Source organism: Mycteria americana, chromosome 3 (genome assembly GCF_035582795.1).
Source record: "Mycteria americana isolate JAX WOST 10 ecotype Jacksonville Zoo and Gardens chromosome 3, USCA_MyAme_1.0, whole genome shotgun sequence".
Classification (NCBI taxonomy): domain Eukaryota; kingdom Metazoa; phylum Chordata; class Aves; order Ciconiiformes; family Ciconiidae; genus Mycteria; species Mycteria americana.
The window spans coordinates 36,567,538-36,593,467 of NC_134367.1; the positions used below are offsets into that span (position 1 = coordinate 36,567,538).

The 25,930-nt window shown below is 39.3% G+C and overlaps 1 protein-coding gene across 1 annotated transcript in view; it reads right to left on the bottom strand.

Moving 5' to 3' along the window:
- The window catches only part of IMPG1 (interphotoreceptor matrix proteoglycan 1), a 68,140-nt gene that overhangs the window by 22,742 nt on the left and 19,468 nt on the right, over positions 1-25,930 (bottom strand). The window contains exons 5-14 of the mRNA XM_075497300.1: positions 24,491-24,558; positions 23,363-23,454; positions 20,189-20,335; positions 17,057-17,115; positions 15,250-15,270; positions 13,615-13,868; positions 12,071-12,147; positions 11,351-11,571; positions 11,034-11,251; positions 7,498-7,500 (exon numbers count right to left, since the gene is read on the bottom strand). Coding sequence (XP_075353415.1) covers positions 7,498-7,500; positions 11,034-11,251; positions 11,351-11,571; positions 12,071-12,147; positions 13,615-13,868; positions 15,250-15,270; positions 17,057-17,115; positions 20,189-20,335; positions 23,363-23,454; positions 24,491-24,558 — 1,160 coding nt within the window. The remainder of the gene's footprint in view (positions 1-7,497; positions 7,501-11,033; positions 11,252-11,350; positions 11,572-12,070; positions 12,148-13,614; positions 13,869-15,249; positions 15,271-17,056; positions 17,116-20,188; positions 20,336-23,362; positions 23,455-24,490; positions 24,559-25,930) is intronic.

Consider the following 25,930-nt stretch of genomic DNA (forward strand, 5'->3'; position numbering starts at 1 on the left):
ATTATTATCCATTATTGGTTTTTCAGGTAGGCAGCGATGAAGTTGCAACAAGAAGTTCGAGGGCAATCAAGAGAGACTTCAGGGCCTTGGGATGACTGGTTAAGGGATCAGGAGCACAAGTAGTGTTCTCCTCTATCCTTCAGTTGCAGGGAACGATGAGGGAAGAAACAGGAAGAGCCAGCAGAACAATATCTGGCTCTGAGCCTGGTGTCACTGGCAGAATTTTGGGTTTTTTGATCATGGGTTGGTCTACATGACACCAGACCTGCTGGAGACAGACAGGGTACGCCTGTCTCAAAGGGGGAAAAGGATCTTTGCAGAGGAGTTAGCAGGGTTCATTGCAAGAGTTTTAAACTAGATTTGAAGGAGGAAAGGGATAAAATCAGGCTCACTAGAGATAAGCCTGGGGGAAGCATGCCAATGTTTGAGGGATGGCATGCTAGCAAGGTCTAGTGGAGGTAGGGGATGGAGATCCATGCGGCAGCAGACGCAAAGGTTATTGACGTGTTAGAAACCACGGAAGCACCTAAGAATGATCACGTATGAACTAGAGCTTCTCTCCCCAAAAAGGTGACAGGATCAATAGCCCAACTGAAGTGCATCTACACCAATGCACACAGCACGGGCAACAAACAGGAGGAGCTGGAAGCCATTGTGCACCAGGAAAACTATGATATAGTTGCCATCATGGAAACATGGTGGGATGGCTCGCATAACTGGAGTGCTGCAATGGATGGCTATAAACTCTTCAGAAAGGATAAGCAAGGAAGGAGAGGCGGTGGGGTAACCCTGTATGTTAGGGAGTGTTTTGATTGTCTAGAGCTTAATGATGGTGATGATAGGGCTGAGTGTTTATGGGTAAGAATCAGGGGGGAGGCCAACAAGGCACATATCTTGTTGGGAGTTTGTTATAGACCACCGATGAAGAGGGATCATCTCTCTTTGCGGGATGAAGAGGCAGATGAAATATTCTATAAGCAGCTGGGAGAAGTCTCACGATTGCTAGCCCTTGTTCTCATGGGGGACTTCAACTTACCAGATGTCTGCTGGAAATACAGTACAGCAGAGAGGAAACAGTCTAGGAGGTTCCTGGAGTGTGTGGAAGATAACTTCCTGACACAGATGGTGAGTGAGCCAACTAGGGAAGGCACCCCACTGGACCTGTTGTTTGTGAACAGAGAAGGACTTGTGGGTGTTGTGATGGTTGGAGGCTGTCTTGGGCAGAGTGATCAAGAAACGATAGAGATTTTGATTCTTGGAGAAGTAAGGAGGGGGGTCAGCAGAACTGCTCCCTTGGACTTCCGGAGGGCAGACTTTGGCCTGTTTAGGAGCCTGGTTGACAGAGTCCCTTGGGAGGCAGTCCTGAAGGGCAAAGGAGTCCAGGAAGGCTGGACATTCTTCAAGAAGGAAATCTGAAAGGCACAGGAGCAGGCCATCCTTCCCCATGTGCCGAAAGATGAGCTGGCAGGGAAAACCAGCCTGGCTGAACAGAGAGCTCTGGCTGGAACTCGGGGGAAAAAAGGAGAATTTATGACCTTTGGAAGAAGGGACAGGCAACTCAGGAGGACTACAAGGATGTCATGAGGTTCTGCAGGGAGAAAATTAGAAAGGCCAAAGCCCAACTAGAACTTAATCTGGCTACTGCCATAAAAGGCAATTAAAAATGTTTCTATAAATACATTAGCAACAAAAGGAGGGCTAAGGAGACTCTCCAGCCTTTATTGGATGTGGGGGGAAACATAGTGACAAAGGATGAGGAGTAGGCTAAGGTACTTAACGCCTTCTTTGCCTCAGTCTTTAATGGTAAGACCAGTTGTTCTTGGGGTACCCAGCCCCCTGAGCTAGAAGACGGGTACAGGAAGCAAAAAGAAGCTCCCATAATCCAAGGGGAAACTGTTAGTGACCTGCTACACCACTTAGACACACACCAGTCTATGGGACTGGATGGGACCCACCCAAGGGTATTGAGGGAGCTGGCAGAAGTGCTCACCAAGCCACTTTCAATCCTTTAGCAGCAGTCCTGGCTAACCGGGGAGGTCCCAGTTGACTGGAGGTTAGCAAATGTGACGCCCATCTACAAGAAGGGCCAGAAGGAGGATCCGGGGAACTACAGGTCTGTCAGCCTGACCTTGGTGCTGGGGAAGGTTATGGAGCAGATCACCTTGAGTGCCATCATGTAGCACGTGCAGGACAAGCAGGTGATCAGGCCCAGTCAGCATGGGTTTATGAAAGGCAGGTCCTGCTTGAGTAACCTGATCTTCTTCTATGACAATGTGACCTGCTTAGTGAATGAGGGAAAGGCTGTGGATGTTGTCTATCTAGACTTCAGTAAAGCTTTTGACACCATTTCCCACAGCATTCTCCTGGAGAAACTGGCTGCTCATGGCTTGGACAGGTGTACTCTTTGCTGGGTAGAAAAACTGGCTGGATGGCCAGGCCCAAAGAGTTGTGGTGAATGGAGTTAAATCCAGTTGGTGGCCGGTCACAAGTGGTGTTCCCCAGGGCTCAGTATTGGGGCTGGTTCTGTTTAATATCTTTATCAATGATCTGGATGAGGGGATGGAGTGCACCCTCAGTAAGTTTGCAGACAACAAAAAGTTGGGTAGGAGTGTTGATTTGCTTGAGGGTAGGAAGGTTCTACAGAGGAATCTAAACAGGCTGGATTGATGGGCCGAGGCTGATTGTATGAGATTCAACAAGGCTAAGTGCTGGGTCCTGCACTTGGGTCACAACAATCCCATGCAACACTACAGGCTTGGGGAAGAGTGGCTGGAAAGCTGCCTGGCAGAAAAGGACCTGGGGGTGTTGGTTGACAGCTGAGTATGAGTTGGCAGTGTGTCCAGGTGGCCAAGAAGGCCAATAGCATCCTGGCTTGTATTAGAAATCGTGTGGTCAGCAGGACTAGGGAAGTGATTGTGCCCCTGTACTCGGCACTGGTGAGGCCGCACCTCGACTACTGTGTTCAGTTTTGGGCTCCTCACTACAAGAGACATTGAGGTGCTGGAGTGTGTCCAGAGAAGGGCAATGAAGCTGGTGAAGGGTGTAGAGCACAAGTCTGATGAGGAGCAGCTGAGGGAACTGGTGTTGTTTAGCCTGGAGAAAAGGAGGCTGAGGGGAGACCTTACTGCTCTCTACAACTACCTGAAAGGAGGTTGTAGAGAGGTGGGGGTTGGTCTCTTCTCCCAAGTAACAAGCCATAGGACAAGAGGAAATAGCCTCAAGTTGTGCCAGGGGAGGTTTAGGTTGGATATTAGGAAATTTTTCTTCACTGAAAGGGTTGTCCAGCATTGGAACAGGCTGTCCAGGGAAGTGGTTGAGTCGCCATCCCTGGAGGTATTTAAAAGATGTGTAGATGTGGTGCTTAGGGACATGGTTTAGTGGTGGACTTGGCAGTGCTAGGTTAACAGCTGGACTTGATGATCTTGGAGGTCTTTTCCAACCTAAATGATTCTATGATTCTATGTTTCTATGAAAAACACCAGGCTGAGCAAAAATGGATCTTCTTATGCTGGAAGGATACTGAATCCTCTGAAGAGATGACTAATAATTTTAGAAAATAAAAATTTTACTACCATTTGATCATAACAGGTTATTTCTCAAAGCCAGCATTTCTAGCAACACCATGGATTTTTAATGAGTGAAGGAAATGCATTATTTAGGGCATGTTAGTCTCAGCAGTGCCACTTTACCTGATATTTTTTCCAACTGGAGTATATGACATGTATACTTGATTAGCTTCGTTCACTTATAACCTGGCAAATGGTAATCTTACACCTCAGCCTAAAAATCTGTATTATTTGTTTTAAAATATTTTTCTTATTTTACTACTGCATTGGTCACAGGTTTTTAAATAATTTTATTCAGGACTTTAATATGCTATTTTTCAGCTTTAAATCTTGTCTCTGTACACAAGCAGAAAGGTGATCATGGATTGGTTTTAACATGAGATGGGATCTGAGACTGGAATGTATGAAAGCCTGTATTACGTATGTTAACATGTCACTCGTATTGGAGGGTTACCTGCAACAAATGAAATGCTTAAGTTTTGAGTAGTGGGCTGATTTTAAGTCAGCAGTATTATGATGAATTTGGAGGGAGATGATTAGTTTGGAGTGAAATAGCATTGAACAAGGAAAGGGACAATTGTCAGGGAATGCTAATTATAGGAGAAGTGATAGCATTTGGAAAACAGATGTGCTGAAGGATGGCTAGCTTTGAGACCCTAAAAGGCAGCAATGGAGTTTACTAGCAACAGTGATGACTGTGAGTGAGAAACCCCAAGTGTGTGTGCAGAATATGAGCATCTGGTGCAGGTGTGCACCTGTGGAAACAATGGGATAGCAAAGTGTGCCTGCGTCCGGGGAAGAGGCTTCAGAATAAAAAGTGTGAGTGAACAAGTGGCAGAGCACTGAGGTATATCTTCCTGCTATCTATATCGGTAGAGAATGAGGCGTTACATTTTTCCATTATACACGTAGCTCAGAAGATTTGCCTCTGGATTAGCAAATTTTCTTAGCAGAAATATAAACTGTTTTCTGTACTTCACACAGTAATTTCAATGAGTCATTGGAATTACCAATTGCATATAAAGTAAAGTTTCACTTGTTTTGGTTAATGTGCATTTATATTGCATATTTGGGGGGGCATGAATAAGAAATCATATTTGAAGGAAGCAAAGCTTAACCTTAAAGTAAAACTGAACTGATTGGATAGTTTAATAATTTAAACAAGTGATGTGTTAAATTGGGAAAATAGGTAGTACTCTGTTTCTCTCATACCTTTTTCTTGGATTAGTCATTTCATTTTAGCATTTTTAAGTATGTTTTGAAGATGTGATGCAGGCTTTGTTCTACTCAGGTTGTTCCTGCTGTACCCAGCATGGAGATAGCTGAGCAGCAGACTGTCATTAAATTTTGGCTCTATGCTAATCACATAGTCTAGTATCTTTAGGACTCTTCACGATACCTGTAGTACTCTGAGTGTGCAATTCTAACTTTAACATACTATGAACTTTTTGTGAAATCTGACATATCCTAATAGGGGCCTGCTGAAACTTTTGCATTCAGCTTCGTCTTCAATTCACAGATAACTGTTAGGCTAATCAATATCGTATATAATGTTTGAGGAAAATCACGTAGCTAGACCTACCTGTTCACTTCTCCAAGCATCAGACTGAAGCGGCACCTCCATGAAAAGCATTCTTTGCACATCTGAAGTGGCAAGCAACAAGTGAAAGGGCACGGAGAGGAGCTGATGGGGGAGAATGTTGAGAAAAGCCTGTCAGTTTGTGGTCAAAGAAAACATAACAAAACCAGAAAAACATGAAAGGAAACAGAGGAGTTCTTACCCTGTATAATCATCGATGTGAAAAAAATGGTGAGCATTCCTGGCACAAAGAATGGGTGAATTCCGATCCTGGGAACATCCAGAGCGGTTCTTGCAAGAAGTAATGGGATTTTCTTTTCCATGACAATGCTGGTTATGCCAAATAGAAAGCTATGCTAAGCACTGATGGTGCTTAGGCAGCTGGGGATGAAGCAGAGGCAGAAAGAATCCCCAAACATCCAGAAAACCGAGGTATTTCTAGAGATCGCTTAGCAATAGTAGTGAGTGAGGAGTGCACAACCAAATTAACTGTTGGGCAGGAGGAAGATATCAAAGGGGAGCACTCACAACAAGGCTGTGTGAACATGAGAGTAATTATGGAAATTAATGAGGTTCTTATCAGTTACACATACAGAGATAAGACCACCATCTACTCCTCATCAGTGTTTTTTTTCTCACAGAAACAACTGTGTTACACCCTGCAGAGTCGTCTTCTCTCAGAGTCTTTGAGAGCTTGAGGGTGATCCAGGCTGGTGAGACTGAGTTGTAGTACAACAGAATAGCTGAAGTATTTTACTGCTATCTTTCTTTTGTTCTATGCTTCTGGAATAACTTCTCCAGAAATATTGCTTCCTCCATGATGGTCAGGATTTTGGGATAACCATTTACCTGGATTGTATAATTTGTTAGTAGCTACAATTAAAACAAATACAAATTCAAATTCTTCTTACTGTTTAGGAAGTAAAAGTATATCATTATTGTTGTTACATACTTAATGAACACTTTTATCAATTTATACATTTATTTGCTTTGTTTTACTGCCGAAATTTTCTTGGTTTTTGAAATAACAATCTGTCTAATATGTTACTCAAGTGGCTTCCTTTCTGAATGTTCATACTGCTTTAGATAGAGTCACAGGAAGAATGCAAAGAGAGGGAGAAGAAACTTAACCATACAGAAGAGATATTGATGAGTTAACTCCAGAGGGGAAAAAAATATGAAGAAGAAAGAGGAATGCTAGAGAATGCTGAACAGGTATCATCTCAGACAGTAGAAAAAAGCAGGTTTTTTTGCACTGGTTGCCAAATGGAAAAGGGAAATAGATTAGATTTTCAAGGTGCTACAGCAAAGAAAAACCTTTTTGAGTAGTCAAATGTTTAAATCGCGACATCCAATCCAGGCATTTCAGAACTCTTCAGGAAGAGGTCTGGAAATTTGTACCAGGTTTTTTCTCTTAATGCTATTGAGAAATCTCAAAACAGAATTTGAAATTCAAAGGTTAGGCTTACTTTAAAGACAGCTTAGCAACTTCCTAGTAGTTGTGGGCTACTTCAAGGGGTGGAGTAAGTGCCATCACCATTTGGCCAGCAGGACTGTCTAATCCTCACTGGCCTGCTCTTTACTGCCCATGGACAGGATCACTGCCCAGAAGGAGCACAGTACCATCTGAAAGAAGCTTCACACCTGCTCTGGGCTCATTCCTCCCACTGTCTGCCCAAGCCTGACAAATCCCAGCCTGCATGGCTTAAAAGAACACCTCTTGTTAGTTTGAATCCTTGTCCCTCATCTGTTTTTTACTCTCCTTTCCCTAGATGTTGTGTGCAGAACTTTGTTTATTTGTATGTGTGAGGCTGAGTCTGATTATCTCTTTGGGAGCTGTGAAAGAATTTTTTTTTTATTGCTTTCTCAGTGACGTCAGGTAGGCACAACTAAAGTAGTTGGTGTAGGTTGTAGGCATTTAATGTTCAGGAATCTGTAGTAATGTTCAGCCTGTAGTTACACATGTGTCATAACCAATGCAATAAAGTCCATCTGTGAAACATACAGCTGGTGAGGACACCTAAAACAATCTCAAACTACATTATTTCTGCTAGCCAGCTCTTCCTTTCGTGGTATAGAAGAGTCAATTTAAAGTTCTAAACAGGTGATGAAGAAAACTTGCTCCATCTTCTGGACTGTAGGATGGGGAAATAGCTGGAAATTAATGTAGTAGAATTGCAGGCAACTGTTTAAACTCTGTCCCTCTGTCCAATCTTATACAGCACTGTCTAAGTAGTTCCTGCAGTTTCAAACCAGCAACAGTTAAAAGTGTTTTGTGGTTTTTTTTTTTAATATTACTAAGAAACACAGCTATGAAATGCAGCCAGGCACAAAGTGTGAAAAATTCTGTACCTGCTAGTGAGGAATTCTGCTTGCCATATTAAAATTTATCACCGACACTGTTGATTTTAATAAAACCTCTGTCATAAATGTTGTTAAGTCCTGAATTTCTGGATCAAATTCTATCAGTTCCTATGAAATATGCAACATCTAGGGAAATAAAAGAATACAGAGGGTGCTGTACACAGGACTTCCAGAATTGAAAAAGCTATAAAAAGAGAAAAAGTTTTAAAGAGTATACACTATTTACTCTTTTAAGAACTCAGTAAATAGATTTTCAACATCTCTCTTCTGTTAAGCATGCAGTATGTTTTGTGTGCTATAAGATTTTAAGCAAATATAATTACAGCTTTGTGTCATTGCTAACACAGCATCCCTTCTTTTTAGACAGGGAACAATCATTTTTCTCCTTCTACTCAGTTGCAGAGATGATGATGGAATTCTTATATTCTAGTGCTTGTGTTCATAATGTGTTCAACAAGGAGGATCAAGATAGTGGGCCTTATTTTGGGGAAGCTTTTTTTTTTTTACAGCTCTAGGCAGTTCATTCTGTTTTGCAGATTGACAGGTTCTAACCCAAATATCCAACGGTGTTTAAAGGGTCAGTACCAGGTGCTTACAGGATCAGACCTGCACTTACAGAATATCCACACCTCTTTATGCGAACAATTCCACGTTCTTTGGGCACTGACAATAATGGATTTAGGAAGAAGAAAAACCTTTATGTATTTTTTTTGACTTAATTTCAAATTATATGAGAAGAATTTGTTGAAGAAATCTGGGTTAGTAAGCAGTGAACTTTCCATTTGTATTATCCTTCCTAAAATGTCCTTTGGTCCTGATATTTGTCTGAAGACATTGAAACTCATTAAACTATGCAATGTATTGTCTCTGAGGGTCATTTAGAAACACATAATCTAATCCCCATTTTGATCTGAGGTATCAAAGCCTGTGTGAGAGACATGAACTGTGGTCCCACACTATCACTGGGGAACAATCAAGCAAGCTTGAACCTTGGGGCCAGAGAGAGGTCCATCTCCTGTATCCCTCCTCCTATCCAGTGAAAAACAGTCAGGCAGTAAGTATAATAAAATGCAGTAAACAAATTCTTTGTAACTTTTGATCTGAAGAAAAAGAATGGAACTAGTATCTTCGTCATAAGTTGCTCTGCATTTTTCGTGAGTCAAATACCCTCTGCTTCTTCTCTTCAGTCATTTGGAGCTGTTAGGCTACAAGGCTTTTCAGCTATTTAGCAAATTGCAAAATAGGTATGTGGTTTTATGTGGTTTTTATGACATCAAATCCCTAACCCGATGAGTGAATAGAATGAAAAATGCATATGACTACTTCCCCTGCAAATGTAACACTTTTCCATAGTTATAATGAATGTTATTTAAAAGTATGCTGTACTGTTATTTGAAGGTATGCTGTGCTTTTATCAGTAGTGCTACAAGACTTCTCAGCATGCATTTGAAAATAGTTAACACTTGTCATCATAAACTTTATTTTCAGGAACATTTCACAATTGATTCTTATAAGAAGTGATTTTTCTGATCTTTAAGTCACTCTGCTAATCATAAAGTATTTGCCTTTCTCTCACTTCAGAACTCTGTGTATAAAGGCAAGACTATAGAACAGGAAGTTCTTACTTGGTACATAAACTACCAGGTGCAACAATATGACCATGGAATATACTATGCTCTTCCCTGTCTGGAGCTGATTAGTGTATGATCTCAAGTGGCAGCTTTTACATTCTTTATTCTTTAAAATGCTGATATTGTTATTTACTGGATCCAGAAAGAACAATACTATAGACAGTACACTACATGGGCATCCCCCCCCCTTCACATTTCTGCTGTGTGGGCCCATCGTGAAGGATGTTACCACCACACAGTGGGATATTTTCTATCAGCTATGCAAACATTGCCTGCTTGCCTTACAGGATGTGGCTTAGCAGCAGGGATGAAGGTGCCTTTTTGCTGTTTCTGGGCATGCTGGCTCAGGAGGAACATCTTGAAAGGGGGAGGGGGGTTCATTATGCTCACTCCAAGAGGCTTCTGGAGTGCAGGGTGGGACATGAAAGGCCAAGGACTGAGCAAGGAGGGAGCTGGCAGAACAGGGACAAAATAGAGCCTCCTATGGGAGCAGGGGACTTCCCTGAAGCAGGGAGCAAACTTACAAGCTTTGAGGATGACATTCTTGGGGATCCAGAAGCACTGCACAATCCAGAGTGTGATTGTGCAAGCTGATGTGGGAATTTTACCACTGAATTTGTTTTTTGTTTGTTCTTCTTTGCAGATTTTTTAGTATTGCTTAAAGACTACGTGGGAACTTCAAAGAATCCCGCTGATTCCTATGAAGTTCTTACATACCCTCTGCTTTTCTGTTGAGAGGGTCAGTCAAAAAATCTGAGACAAAGCACATCTGAATATTCATCAAAGAACTAATTCCTCCCATGAGTTTGTAGTGACCTCTTGCATCTCACACAGCTAGCACAGGCTTCTTAGAACTGTAAGTAAAATTAAAGTTTACTGACCTAATGCTGAGTTGGTGAGGCCAAGTTGGGGAGCAGGAGAGGGAGCAGGCAAGAGCTGGGACAGATAGAGGGCAATGGCAGGAACCGTGCTCTCGCTGCTTTGCCAGTGGAGGCTGCTGCCCTGTAAAATCCAGTTATCCCCATACCACAGTTCTCCACAGTGTCTAGCATGGCTTTCCAAGCTGCTGATGGTGGTGATGGAGGCAGCAGCCTTATTGACATTTTGCTGTTCTAGGGGAAAGCATAACTTGCCTGTGCCCTAGTGATGACCCTACTATATTTTACTGAACTTTTTTTCATCTGCAGGGTCAACACTTTTCTGATAACTGTGGGAAACATGTCTATCATGTGTTCTTCATTTTAAAGGCTAAATTATAAAAACTTTTCTCCACCCAGACATATGTATGTATATACTTTTTTGATTTATTATGGTTTTTTTCTCATATCTGGGTGCCTCAAAAACCCTACTGTATGGATAAAACTGAATAAACAAACATTGAAAACAGAAATTTTTAAAAGTTTTTCACATTCACCAGACCTGTAGATATGTAAACTTTTCTGAGCCATGGTACTCTTTGCTTGGAATAATTTCATGATACTCTTGCTGCTATCATCCAGATCTGTCTGTAGAACCCAAAGTAATTTTCATGTTTTAAATACCAGAATTTTTTGTGTTAGCCTGGGATTTCCTTTTTTTTTTTTTCCCCTGACATGTCTTTTTGCTCTGACTTTTTGAACTTTTACCATAATACCCTGTAGAAAGCGTGCCTTATCCTTAGGCATTTGTTGTTGGGTTGGGGTTTTTTTTTTTTTGCTTTGACAACCTTGAAGTTAGGTACATTAGGATTTTCTTGAAGTGGGCATCAGAAATGTAAATTTTTCACCTTTGATGGTCCAGGAAAATTTCCGTCACAACTGAAAGGAATGCTTACTGTACTTATACGTGACTGTATGTGTAGTAACAACTGGATCTCTCCTACTCTCTCTTATGGAAAAATCTTTTGTGTCTTACCTTGTCCAGACAGACTGTCTTGGTCAGCTTCCTTGAAAGGTGGTTCTATTATATCATTCAGTTCTTTCTTCTCCTCAGCTTCACTACTCTCATCTCCAGCTTGCAGGAGATTAGGTGGGGTAAAGCTACCTGTGGTATAAACTGCCAGTGTGGTAGCCTGCTCCGTTGGAGACTCATAGCCATCGGTGATTAAGTCATTGCTAGCAGAATCATCTGCTGGAGGAGGCAAATAGAAATCCTCTGGTTTTGGAGGACTGCTAGTGCTACCCAGAGCATTGAAAGGCACTGTGAAACTTTGGTGGTCAGTAGCAGTATCTTCTGTGTCTGGAGGAGATTTGTCCTGAAATGGTTCTCTGGAGGGTTTGGTAGGGAACACAGGTTCAGATGAAACAAAATTATTAAAGTCTTCAGGGGCACTGATCTCTCCACTTAGCACAGGGATTCCAGTTGTAAATTCATTGACCAAGATGTCTCCTGTTTGGTCCACTGTTGCTGGGCTGGGGTAGCCTAGTGGGAGTTCCATACTCATGGAGTCCTCCTGAAAAAGTTTTTAAAAAACAGCTTTCATCATTATGTTTAACTTTCATTGCTTAAAAAGCCAATGATCTTTAGCCATAGGAGCTTGCAAACAGCTAACTCAGCATGAAGTCATGGGATGTATAAAATGTTTGGCTTGTGCATGTGATCCTAATCACAGTGCCTGTAATTTGAAAATGGTCAAAGAAAGATGACTTTCACTATCCCTGTTAACTGCTCTCCTTCTGTCATTGAGATGTACTACTGAACTTGTGAGACAGTGTTTACTTTGTAATTAAAACTGGAAAAGGAAATCAAGCAGTAATATTCACCTGTAAATGCTCTAAACAGTATCTCTGTTGCAGCATAACACCACAACATTCATCCTTACAGCATTTATAAAAGGCAGATACATATTTTAGCATAAAGGCCTTTTTCTGTATATTTATGTACATTCTAACACTGTTTAATTTCATTTCTCATGGAGAAATAAATAAATATAAGAACCAGTATTAACTTACCAAATCAGGGCCTGCCAGAGGAATAGTGACCATGCCCTGGATATCATTATCAAAATCACTAGGTGGTATAATAGATTCTGAAAAACAAATAAATTAGAGAGTGAAAGCACGATATTTCAGCAGTAGCACACTGAAAACTGATCAAAACACATAAACTCAGCAAAAACCAGTATTAAAACTATTCTCCATCAAAAAATTACTTTAAAAAATCCATGTTAAGAAGCAAGAGGCATAAATTTCCATTTAAACTGGCAATTATGAGGAAAACAGGAATTTTATATGCAGTATTCTTTGTACTCTTTATTTAGTATAAATGGGGTAGTTCTGCAGAGAGCTGAACCATGGATGAATGCTTAAAATCGGCTGAAGTATGAACCGCTCAGTTAAATCCACATGGGCTATGATGACTCATTATACTGTGCTGTTCATTAAGCCTAAATTCTTTTCAGTTTTGCCCAGAGTCCACACCATTGTTACTCTCAGTGTTTTGGCTTTGGTGCCCAGTTGCTCCCTTCACCCCCTCAGAGGAGCTCTTTAAACATACTTGCATGCAAGCTGTTTTTCTAAAACTGGTTATTAAAAATAACTAGTGGGAAAAAGTTGATTAAAATAGTTATTATTAAAGTGTTCTATATCCATTAATTTTTTTCTTGGGACTTTTGATCTACATTAAAATATAACATTTTACTCTTACAGAAAGTATTAGTTCATCTAAATATTTTTTTTTTGCAAGAAAAAGCTGCTGTTTGTAAATGAAACACTACAGCTAAAATTTGGTGTGTTTAAGATTGTTTTGGTAAATATACATATTAAAAAATATTTAAAATTATTTTCCCCATTTTTAACCCACCGCCCCAAAACTAGGGCTATGCTAGCTTTGAAAAAATCATTGATGGACTAGAAGGGGATATTTATTAGCTGGATTACTGAACAGGATGCAGCCCTTCAACCTTCTGCTGGAGGTCTTCACACCCAGCTTGTCGTCTACACTTCCTCTGTGTTTCAGAGAGCAAAATGCACCTTTACAGTGAGATTCACACCACCGATTTTAGCTTGGGATCAAATGGTCTTTAAGGTGTGTGTCTCTCTCACTTCACTGGGAAGTTAGATGGCTTGCTTACAATTGAGACTTAGCTTTCAGAAAGTTAAATTTAAGTTAGAGGAAGCCTTAACTTTTTGTCTTATTAAATAAAGGAGACTGTCCATACTGAGAAATTAAAATGATATAGTGAATATTCACACTTATTTTTTTTTTCCTCTTATTTGTCTTAGTGTGCAAAATATCCAGCTTTTCTAAACAAACAATCAAGAAAAATAGATCCTCCGATATGATTGAAAGTTAGGCTGTATAATTATAAAGGTACATTTTGCTATAAAATTTAACTTAGATCTGTGCATCCTTTGGATGTTCTACAACATTTATGAGAATGGGATACATCAAATGAAAACAATCTGTTAGAGAAGCAAAGGAGACCTTACTGAAATTGCATCAGTTTGAAAGGGCAAGGTTCATACTTGTGCCTGGCACCGGCCTGCCTACTGACCATCAGTAAACTGAAGTGTTCCAAGGTCCATTGGCAGGGACTGGTCTTCGTGGAGTGCTATAGCAACCAGTTGCTGAAGGTCTGTTACTGTGAGTTTAGTTGCTGATATCTCCCTCTCTTCCTTTGGAGAAAGTGGAATTTTTTCATTTTCAACCTTATTAGATCCAATAGTTGAGATGTCATCCACTGTGCTTTTGATTTCTGAGCCATCTCTCTCAAAGTTTACCACATAGCGTGCTATAGTGCTGCTTGATCTGCAAGGGGAAGATGCAAAAATGCCCGTTGCAGCAAAATCAGTTACTGGCCGAGGACTGATCTTACAAACAAAAATATATTGAACCATAACATATTAACTTCTGTAAAAATAATGCAGATAAACTTCTTTCTAACGAAACTGTCATCTTCAAATTACTTTTGCTATACCTAAACCTTTTTTCTTCTATGCATAATTTTTAATAAAAATTCCAATATTGAAGAAAATTATAAAAATGGTCTAACATAATCCAGTTTAATCTGACTAATCAGAGATCTGTAGAACTGGTAATATAGTTTGAAGTCATTGATTATTGGTTCAAACAGTCATAAATGCATGCTGGGGTTACTAGAAGCCATAATAGCCTATTAATTATACAGGAACCTATGGAAAGGGATTAGACAGTTCATAAAACTGCAGATAAGCAAAAATCCTATCACATCTGGGGCAATTTTTTACTCTTTGAAGAACAGCAAGAAAGTTAGCTAATGTGGCAAGCAAATCACTTTTCATGATGGGAGTTAGCTTTTCCAAGTCCAAATGAATGTGCTTCTCCCTAGATGTACTTGTTTAACAGAAGTCTCAAATTTTCACGGTTATTAATACATCACTTCTCATAAATGCTAAATTCACCTAATTAAAATGAAAAATAGTGAGTACATTGTAAAACGTTTGCACTCCACTATGTTGCTTTTTATAATATCAAATAACTGGACAGAGAGGATTTTCACTTTATCTAGTATGTGCTATGTATTTATATTTGACACTGCAAGAATTCAGGAAAAGCATTAGACAATTCTTCCTTTTAAACTATGAGTAAAAGAGAAATTCTGGGAACTGCTAGACAAATTGTTCCCCAGCAGCATGTTTCAGCAACAACAACAGACTCTGTAGTTAGCTGTATTACCAGTCAAAAGCTCCCTGCATTTTAGCAAGCTAGTAACTGGTCTCTTTGCCATTCTATCTGGCCTGATAATGGAGATAACAAATCAAATTCTACATACTTATTGAAGATAATCTGTATATGGGAATACAGTTGGGAAACAGCAGATCAAAAATGAAAATTTAAATATGAAGTTTCCCTATTGTTTTTCACTTTCAGTTTATGGCTGATAGAGATCTTTAGTCATCTGAATGTGAATTTTCTTAGGTAAAACAATTTTCTTTCCTTCAGAGAGATCCTGACAAAATTTGATTACATGAACCGTTCAGATTAAGGTAAAAGCTGTCCCTGCTGCTTTATATCACAAATTTTGTACTTAGACAGAACACAAATCAATTCACTTTTTGTCACATCAAGATAAAGAACATTTATTGATGTATCTATCTACATCTAATAGTCTACAAAATGATTCATCTTAATTATGAATTACAGAAATTACCCATCTTTCTCCTTCTTTTGTCTTCATTTCATCACAGAAGAAAGGGTGTGATAAAGGATTGCAAAAGAAAGAAAAACAAAGATTCATGTATACTGGTAAATCAATCATTCGTACATAAAAAAAATCTTTTCACAATTTATCTTCTCTGTGTCGTCTATAATTTTTATCTCTGTGTGAAAACGACAGCCCACTCTCCATCATTTCACTTTTTTCCTTCCAAACAATAGGAATCTCCATGTTTTGAGTGGGGACACAGGAATTTTACTTTACCTTGATAGTTTGAAATATCTGCTTTCCTATTTCCCGCTACAAATGGTGCCATTTGACCACTGTCATCGCTAATCTATATCTTTATGGTGGCAATGAACACCTGTGACAGTAGTAACAACTATTACTGTTACCACACATGTTGCCTACTCAGATCCTAGTCACAGGGGTAACTTGGCCTATTAATTGCCTCTGGAAGACATGCCTATGTTGACCTTCTGTAATATAATGCCCTGTTATTTTCCCTGATGAAATCTCTAGCATATTTCTAAAGTTGTCCTTTCATATTGCCTTGTGGGAAATGCCGGTAATACATGTGACAATATGGCTAAGAGAGAATGGACAGCAACACCTGTCTTAGCTGATCTGTAACTCTCAGGAGCTAACTAAATTATTAGATGATGGGAAGCAATCCTGGTCTTCCATATTGATGAATGTACTTTCATATCAGCTCCTAAGACCAAGGTACTAAACAGAAATGAATCCCAGATCTCCTGGAGTCACAATTGAAAGAAGTTAGTTATTGCAATTTGTAACTATGAGATGTTACTAGAGATTTTTCTCTGCTTGTTCTGCAGTAGCCAACTTCTTATTTTATTACGTTCATTATCAAAATGTAAGCAACTAATTCTCACTCTATTTTGCTCTTCTGTCTCCTTTCCACCAGCACTTTTGCAGAGAGAAAACCTATGAAGAAGTATGCTCTTGTCTAAAATTGCATTGCGATATGAATGTTCTTCAACATGTATTAAATATTACTAGGACTGAATGCTCCTGATGTTCTGCTATAAGCCCGTGTGAATTTATGTCTTTTTGCCTGCTCTTTTTATTCCCTTTCAATTTTACGTTATTTCTTACTATTAGTAATTTGTTTTTCCATTGATTCTTTCCCTAATGTGCTCTTATCTACAGAAGCATAACCATATCAAATACTCAGTTTTTGAACCCACCCTTCCCCTGTAGATTCTCTATTGAAAAAATACTTGTATTAGCAGTAAACATACAAGGAAGATAAAACTAAAAGAAATGGCAAGACAGAACACAAATTTATTAAAAAATGAAACATTTTTAATTGTTTGAAACACCTGGGAAACACCTATTGGAAAAGTTTTATATGTGTGAGCATGTATCCTCCTGCAACCTTCTCTCGCCAAGGCACCTTCACTGTGATCTATGAAGGGCACAGGATCCACACACAAAAAAGTAACCACCAAAATAATCATACTCAAGTCTCTTTACCTTGTCATTTAAGAAAGTCTTTAATACAATGTTGCTAGCAAACAATTTCAAAGGATTTATTGATTATTTCACCCCTCGGGGAATCAAAGCTACTTCTACTTAGTAATTCAAAACCTCATAGTCTCACTTGGGATGTGTTTGCACTTCTCTCCATATTATCTCTATGTTGTTCCCAGAAATCTATTTTCTGTTTATAGCAATACACTCCCCCTATTATATAGGTCTCTTCATGTTGGAGGGAAAGAAAGAAGAGGAGAATCCTAGTAGCCAATAGAAAAATGAGTCCCATTTTCTTACTTACTTAAATCCTAATACGCGGATTTCTTTGAATCCTGGAAGTCTCTCAAATATTTTTTGCATCTGTAGAAAAACATAAAATCACTAATTCAGTGTAAGTTCTATCACTAAAAAGCAAGCACAGGTTGACTACCTAGACAATATTTTTCATATTTCAGAAAGAGGTCTGGGAAACAGTCTCAACTGCCCTATTTGTGGTATCATCATTGCTCAACTTAAACACAATATTTGGTTTGTATATGCTGCCTGTATTACCTGTTAATAGGCAAAATGAAGTACAAAATACAGCTTTTTTTTTAGTAATGTAATTATGTAAATCAGTGATAATCTAGTTCATAATAGAGCAAGTCAAACAACATGAATCAAATGTTTTTCTCATTTTCAGCAGTTTTGGTTCATGAATAATTTTGTGATTCAAGTCACCTTAACTGTAAATTGTTAATTATTTAGAAATATTAACAAAATGCAGATGGATTTAGATTATTTGACAAATAATTTATAAATTAAACAGTTTTATCTGTCTTGTACAAATAGAATAACTTCATATATTTTTAATTCTAATGTAAACAATTGTACAGTTACATGGTTTTGAATAGGAGAGAATACGAAGAATAAACAATGAGCAGAAAAGGTGAATTCTATATACATTTTTCAGACTTTAGGATAATAAGTGTTTTTATCAGCACCTCAAGAATTAACAATGTTTTGAGATTGAGCTGATTGGTCTTTTGGTCTTTTCCAATTGTAGCGACATTTATACAGCTAAATCAAATGAAATATTTTATGTAAAACTATTATGTCAGAGGAAAAGGATTTTTTTAAACACACAGTTCCACAGTTCCTTTCTGATTCACTTCCTGGTCATGGTAAGTACCAGGCAACACATTGTCTAAGCCTTTCATCTGCGAGCAAAGCCTGTGGAGTTGAGGGAACTCAGCACTTGAAAAGAAGTGAAAAATCCTTTTGAGGAATTAAGTCCTTTTAATTCATCATATCACTTAAAAAGTATATGAACCAATGTGGAGATCTTTCCTCTTCCTTAGCTATATGATTCTGTACAAACCCAGCATACATTTAAAACTCATTCATTCATGCGTGAGAGTTTGTCAGAAGTGGTAGGGAATGGGCAGTCAGACCCACAGCTTTCTCTGCATCTCTAATATAGGTTAAGTGAAGAAGAAGTAGCAGAAGATCAGTATATTATCACAATATCAGGTATCAGCCACACTGTATCAGTCTAGATGTCTTTTTCATCACAGCAAGCAGAAGAGAAGCTGAAATCTAGTGCAGAAAATGGTCTACTGTCTACACTCCCCTTGCCCATCTCCTGCAGGAGCATAGGAGGAAAGGAGCTGAGGTAAATACTTCATTTTGAGCTTGATCTGACTTAGTAAAAGGGGTGCAGAAGTAACAATTAGACCGTGGGAAGATTTTAAATGTTATTCATGTGATTAACGCTCACTGAAAGTAATGGAGATTAATGGCCTAAATCACTAGGATGCAATTAATTTTCCTAAACTTAGGCAAGCACTATCATTTTAGATGTCTTACGGTCATCTTCTGCTCAGTTGCTGGTTCAAAAGAGTGCAGCGCTCTCATATTTGAGAGACCCTTGCAAATGTGTTGGATAACCTGGGGCACCTAAAATGATACCAGATGTCCATGTTTAGGCAACTGAATCCCATTTTAGCCATGTTCTGCAAGCTGACTCTCGGCTTGGGCTCTGTTCAGTCTCCTCTTGGTTCTGTTTATATCATAATGAAGTTGATGCTTTCTTTTGACTGTATGCACATAGGTGGCTTCCTATTTCCTACTTTTGCCAAATGAATCTTGATTCACTGAGTAGCATAAGCATCTGAATCTGCATTCCGTTTTTTATGTGATTTTAAATGTCTGTTGTGGTATACAGATGTACTTCTGAACATTTGCACTGTAATGCCTGCTGTAACTCTTCCCTCTTGCTGTGTCCTGGAATGAGTTAGAAACTGAGCTTGGAACTCCACGGTCCCAGCCTTTGCAAGGGCTTCTCTGGAATTTGTACAGGAGCTTATGTAGCTGGATGAGGTTTTAATTCTGAATCCAATCTCCTCACTCTCACCCTTTGAGTGCACCTGTAAAACTGTCTTGTATCAAGATTGCCCTCTGCCTCCTCCATGACCTATCTTTGGAGGAAAGCACATCAGTTGTATTTCATGGTACTGGACTACAAATCATCTTCTATTCAACACTGCACGTCAAGAACAGCTTTGGACTCTTTAAAGTGATGGATAAAATTTCATGACAATGGAAAATAATTTAACAATCAAGAAACTTTGCATTTCACCCCCTCTTATTAATGAAATTAATGAAATAACTTAAAAGTCAGATTGCTGAATTACATCATTATACGTGTGGTAAACAATGTCTGCAGGCAGTTCAGTTTGAGGATAATACTGAAAATCTCCAGAGAAGCCACTTTTTATCAGCTCTGCCAGCACATCCTTCACCATTTTTCTATGCATATCTGAAACTGAACCAGGATAGTGAAATAGCTTGCACTAAGGAATGCTCGTGAAACTGATGAGAAGCTTTAGTTAATTTTACTAAGAAAACCTTTTGAGAACCTCAAGTCATTAACTGCTATCTATTAAATTGGTAGCTGAACATTCAGTTAATATTATTAATTATATGAAAACACTACAGATGTTCCAGTTCTTACAGAAACGGTGGTAATGCACAACAAAATGGCTGGAAGTCCTTTGAAGAATAGTTCAGACAACAGTAGCTAATTACTTTTAACATTCATATTACATTCCTCATTAGTTTTATTGTAGAAAGTAAATTATGAAAAAGTACTGTCCATGAATTCCTGATTAAGCCCAAATGGTATTCCTAAAGTTACTCTTCATCAGTTATCTGAGGCTCTACTGCTGACAAAGATGTTGGCTTGTTAGCTTGGTGGCTAAACAGATGGCCTAAACAAGGGGAAAAGCTGGCTATACATGAAGGAAAACTGAAGGTCTTGAGACAACAGGAATTATCTATTTCAAATGAGGGCAGTAGATTCTAGTTCTGTTTCATGGTGAAGGTAGTTTCCTATTATGAATCTCAGCCAAGGTACAAAGCCAACATTTTGGCATTCAGTCAGCCTCCTTACCTGTAGCTGAAATTTGGCAGCGAGTTGTTGGTACTGTGGGGAGTTGGGATCATTAAGTTCAGCTGTGTACTCCTGATCAGTGAGAGTGACACTGAATTCTACCATTTGCTCCACAGGCAGTTCTGGGACTGTATTTGTTCCCAGCTCCTGGAAAAGAAGAGGAGAGGAAAAAAAGGGGAGAAATAAAATTAAGTGATTTTTTTCCCGACATTTCAGTATTTAATATGTAGAAGGATTTAATACTTTTAAACCTGTCCCCAAAATAACCATATCCTTTCTGAACCATATCCTAGAAAAGGCGAGGGTTCCTAGCCACACCTGTTGGCTTAATTCTTCTGCCTTTGCAAACAAGTTTCTATTACTGTGACTTGAGAGTTGCCTTTGATATGCATAAGTGAAGGCGATGAAGAGAATCAAGCCATTTCTTGCACAGAGACTGTTACCAAGTCTTCTTATTTCCATCATCATTAAAGTCATATAGCTTTACTTGCCACTGTGGAGGAAAGTGTGTGACAGCAAGGACAGTGACAAGCAAATGCTAAAAGCTGGTTGGTATCCTACCCTCAGAATGCCCGTGGTCAACCAGAGCAGACTGACAGACTCTCTGTTACTGTTTCATGTTCAGGCATTTGCATTTGTTTTTCCCTGATAATAAAGTAGAATTACCCCTACCTCTGTTACACTTACTGTGCAGCTGACTTTACTGCTATTAAAAGTACTCTTATTTTGTTTATTGTTTCCTGACACTATTTGCAGTTTTGGCCTACACTTACTAATTTTTTCCTTTAATAATGTTAAACTCCAAAAGCCAATTCATTTGTAGGCTATGATGTGCTGGCCACAAGGAGGAGAGCCACTATGGGCGCATTCAGAAAGATTTCCTAACTCCTCTTAGATATAACAATACACATTTGCTAATTTTAAGATCAGGAGGTATCTCATATTCCTTATTCACAAAAAGAGCTGAGCTTCAAATTTCAAGTCTTGGAACGCAAGTACTTGAAGAGGTGATGCAGAGAGGCCACCCAGGAAACTCCTGCCTTCTGCCAATCTCTCAGTCTTTCTTCACAAATTTTGTTACTAATGTTAACACATACCATCCCTGTGTTCCACTGTCAGTGTATTTTATTACACAAAAAAGCTTTTTGTTTTTTCTTAATAAAACCTTTCAGGGTTCTATAAAGTTTGCCTGTTAAAAATATAAAGGTCTTGGAACACAAAACAAGTTTTTCTTTACTGCATGTACTGCATATGCATTGCATGTTTATATGTACTAGCCATACTTAGATATTTGGTATTCCTTAAACACTAGTTAATATTTTTATTTGCTCAAGGACAATTCTACTCTCAGCCAGGCTTTTTATACCTTGGATAAACAAACAAACACAACAAGAGCAAGACAATGATCAAGAAGAAACTGGCCCAAAAGAGCAGCAAGCTTATCAGACTGAATCCCACAGAGAGGTGGGGTTTCCGCTTCTGCTGCCAGGTGGGTTGGCACGAGGCTGCTAGAGATATCTGTCCCATACATAACACCTAGGTTTTGATAGCTTCCAACAATAAGCAGAACAAGAAATATGTGCAGTTACAGTGTGTCAGGGGATAAGAGAGAAAATAAGACGTTAATATAATAAAGAATGAGTGGAACAGGAGAGAATGCTTCCTGCACCCATCATTCTGCACAACTCAGCTCTGCTAAGTCATTCCTTAGCATGCCTCAGTTTTAAAGGAACCTATGTTTTGTGCTGTATATAAAAATATGGCTCATCAGTTAGAGAAAGAGCATTCTGTAATGTTCTGTCATACAAGCAAAAGACTAAGGAATATGCACTTTCTATATAGCTGCCCTATGACTTTTGAGGAGCCAGCCTTTAGGGAGCTAGTCACAAAGGACTGGGCCGAGAAAGAATGAGGAGACCTATAAGATGGAGGAACGGGTTAATGCCAGTATCCTGGTACGTCTCAAACATCACAAATAAGCCATTTTAAAACCATTTTTTCCTCATATTCTGTCTGCTCTTTCGCTTCAACAGCTATGACAGAGGTAGGTAATACACAGTTGAGAATATTAAGATTCCTTTGCTTTCTTAGATCCTGAGGATGTAATCATTTCAGACAGTAAAAGTAGCATTTATCTGGGATCAGTCCGGTGCAATTCCTGTGCTGGAGCTGAGAAGCTTGCAGAGGTGGGATGGAGAATGGTGCCAATTTGCCAGGGGTGTGATAGGCGAGGCTTCAGCCGGCATTTCTGCCCTCAAATTCTTGGCGGCGGCAGCATCGAGACCTTGAGCTCACCCAAGTGGGGAGGAGGCAGCATGAGCCTCTTCCTACAGCCAGTATGCACAAACAACAAAAAAACCCCAGAGTGGCTTTTCGAGGAGGTGCTCTAAAAGGGCAAACTTTTTAGAAATTGAAAAAAATCTCAGAGCAAAGCAGAGGGGAAATGCAAGCGACTGGCTCCCACCTGGTGCTCCTTGGCAGCAGGGTCTACCCTGGGCTCTCGGGCCCTGGTGACACCTTGGTCTCTCTCCAGAGGGAGGTTCTGGAAGGTTCCCTGAAGCCACACCGCTGTGCTGAGGCCAGGGCCACCTCCCTGCCACCCCCAGGAGCAGTGGCCAGGACAGGGAAAATAACTGTCCCTCCTTTCACCTCCACCCCTGTCTCAGACGTAACCTGTGGCCTGTGGTATTTGCAGTAAACCTGTGGAGGAGAGGGTAGCCCCGGCACCGTGCTGCATGGCTGCTCTGAGGAGAAATCAGCAGAGATCCCCTGTTTGACAGCTGGCTGTCTGGCAGGAAAAAGGCAAGAAGGTCCAGTCCTATCCCCTGTGTTGTGGAAAGCTCAGAAGGCATGCATTTTTACATTATTTAATGAAGAACAAGTTTACAAAATGGTGGAAAATAGGCAACAGGCCCCTCATTAAAATAATGAAGACTCTGCCTAAAAGCTGGTTGCCATATTTTTATATTTTCTACCGCATACGCAATAAACTTCATGCACTATTCCAGTACAGGACAGACGCTACTAAAACCCTTCAGTCCTACTAGCAGTAACAGAGGGGAGCACTCATAGTTTATAAACACAGTTTATAAGGCTTCCCCCTCTTTTCTGCTAGCTGATCTCAAAAAGAAGAGGTGAGTGAAAAAGTAGGATAGGAAAACAGGCTGCTCTCACCTTCACAGGAGTCTTCGTGTCGTTAACGATTTCGTTGAGCAGCGTGCCGTTAGGTACTGGTGCATATGGAGAGAGGGGTGTGCCAGGGGAGCCTGAGGGGTTTAAAGTAAAATCAGGCAAGAACAGGTTAGCACATCAAAAATCTTCCCTTTCTCTGTTGGTCAGGTGTCAGCTCACTGGAGAAGCTTTCCTTATGGAGGGTGTATTTGACCGCAAGCCTGCGCCAGTGAAAGGTGGTCGTGACATGACTTGGGTAAAGCTGCTACTTTTTATACAATAGACAGCCTTTCTTTCCAGGTCAACACATCAGTAGCGTTGCATGTGGATGACTGAAGGCAAAAATGCCACTGACTATGCATCAAGGAAATTGTGTGAATTAAATAATAATAATGTTTGATCATTTCCTGTCATACTCCATTATATATCACCAAATGTCTAAGCCTGATTTTGCCAATTGAGATCTTTGTCTCTATGATAGCCACCTTTCTTTAGGGCTCAATTTAAAGTAACAAGAGGCTTTGACAGAGTTTTCCAGCTAGAGGCACAATTACCATGCTGGAAGTCGTTATCAATAAGATTCTGTCATATTTGGCCCTCATAAAAATATGTGTGCAGGGTGTTTCCTCCTTGAACCAAAATGCTCATATTTACAGATTTTTATCACTGCATAAATTTCTAACATTATTTTAAAGAACTGTAGTACACAATGCTGGAATAATCTGCTCAAATTAATGTCTTGGCATCACTGTGACTTTCTGGCTGAAGTCATTCTTTATTTTCATCCGCTTGCTTATTTTGGCTAACAAAATGCAGCAGTTGACACTCTAAATGCTATTTCATAACTGAAGCAAAATTAGCTCTACTGTCTACAGGTGAAACTAGGAAAACACATGCATTTAAAGACTGTGAAACAAACCTGGAATGCTACATTTGAGTAGCAGACATGCTGTAAAGAAATTAAAAAATGCTTCTTATAGATTATTTTGCTAAAGCATTTTCATTGTACGTCACTGAACTTGTCATGCTTCTACTGCATTCATTAAATTACAGCCTTCTAAGATCTATGAATCACTGGTTTTAGCAATTCTATTTAATGGGCAGATGCACAGCAAGCAGATTTGATTTTACCTGTGGAAATGGAAGGAATGTCTTCCAGCTTTTTGCCACCTGTTTTCTCTGTGGATATTTCATCTTTCCTATCAATCAAATAGAAATGAGTGATTTAATGATCAGCATGCTGTACTGGCAATGGCAAAGGTGTAAAAAAAATGTAGAAATGACCCCTATATTAAGTGTACTTTAAATGAGAGAAGTTATTTCTAATGGAATATTTGATAAGCTGGTTAAACAGGCAATGGAACAGTAGATCGTATTTTATATTCAACAATTTATATATTTCCTTTCCTCTACTTCAATATGGTATTTGCTTTTAAAATTAACAAAAATACTGATTTGATATATTCCTCTACCAAGGACTCCCAATCCTGTCAGGAGTCTGCTCATGAGGTTTCATGACAGATTTTCTCCAAGCAATCAGAGGGATGGGATCACAGAGATTAAATCAGTGCACAGGGTCTGCTTTTTCTCTCTTTGAAGTCTATGAATGGTTGACCACTGAATAAAATGGAAGCAAGACTTCTTGTACATTATCTAAACCAACTATTGTCTCCTTTGCTATATCTCAACCTATCAAAATAGTTCAGTGAGGTCTTTGGGCTGCTTCTATTTTTAGAGCCAATGGACATTTCATGGTTCCAAGGATATTTCATATGGTTTGGCATGAGGAGAGGATGGGTGTACTTTGGTACATATGGTTTGGTATGAGGAGAAGATGGGTGTACTTATTTTCAGTTGTCAGCCTGCATTATAATATCATAAGGACACTTCCAACTAATGATAGTTTCAAATCAGATTCCTGAATCGCGATTTTTATGAATTGTAGGGAAGTTTATGTTTGGATCTGGATTTAATATTCATGAGTTAATGCCTACCACGGTCCCCATGGCAGCCAGCTGAAAACTCGAGGAAGAATATGGTGGGTGTGATGTACAGACTGTCTGCCTTGCATCGCAGGATTTGGTTTTGTATTGCTGATATTATTTTCTGGTTTTAATTTTACAGTCATGTACTGATGAATAAATTTTGTAACTGCGATGGTAAGCTTGCCTGAAAAGCAGAAGTGGTATGTGTGTATAAGTACATTTTATAATAGATGTGTTAAAAGACTCCTGCAGTTAAGGCTACAGAATAATTTCTGCTCTAAACCCAAATTTTTATTAATTTGTAGCTTTTGGAAACATTTAGATTCTTAGATAAGAATCTTCTAAGTGACATTTTGAGATTTTTCTCTCCTGAAATTGGGGGGTGAAGAATTTCAGTTGTTTTGCGTTCTAAGTAAAGTGTGGAAAAAAACCCAGCATAAAATAAAAAGCCCAATCATGGAAATAAATGAGGATAGAATTCCTAAAAATTTCTGTAGAAATAGCTATTATTAAGGCAGTGCACACAGGTGGAGTGTTCGTGAAAACTGATATGAGTGAAAGAACTAAGGGCACTGCACATGCGTAG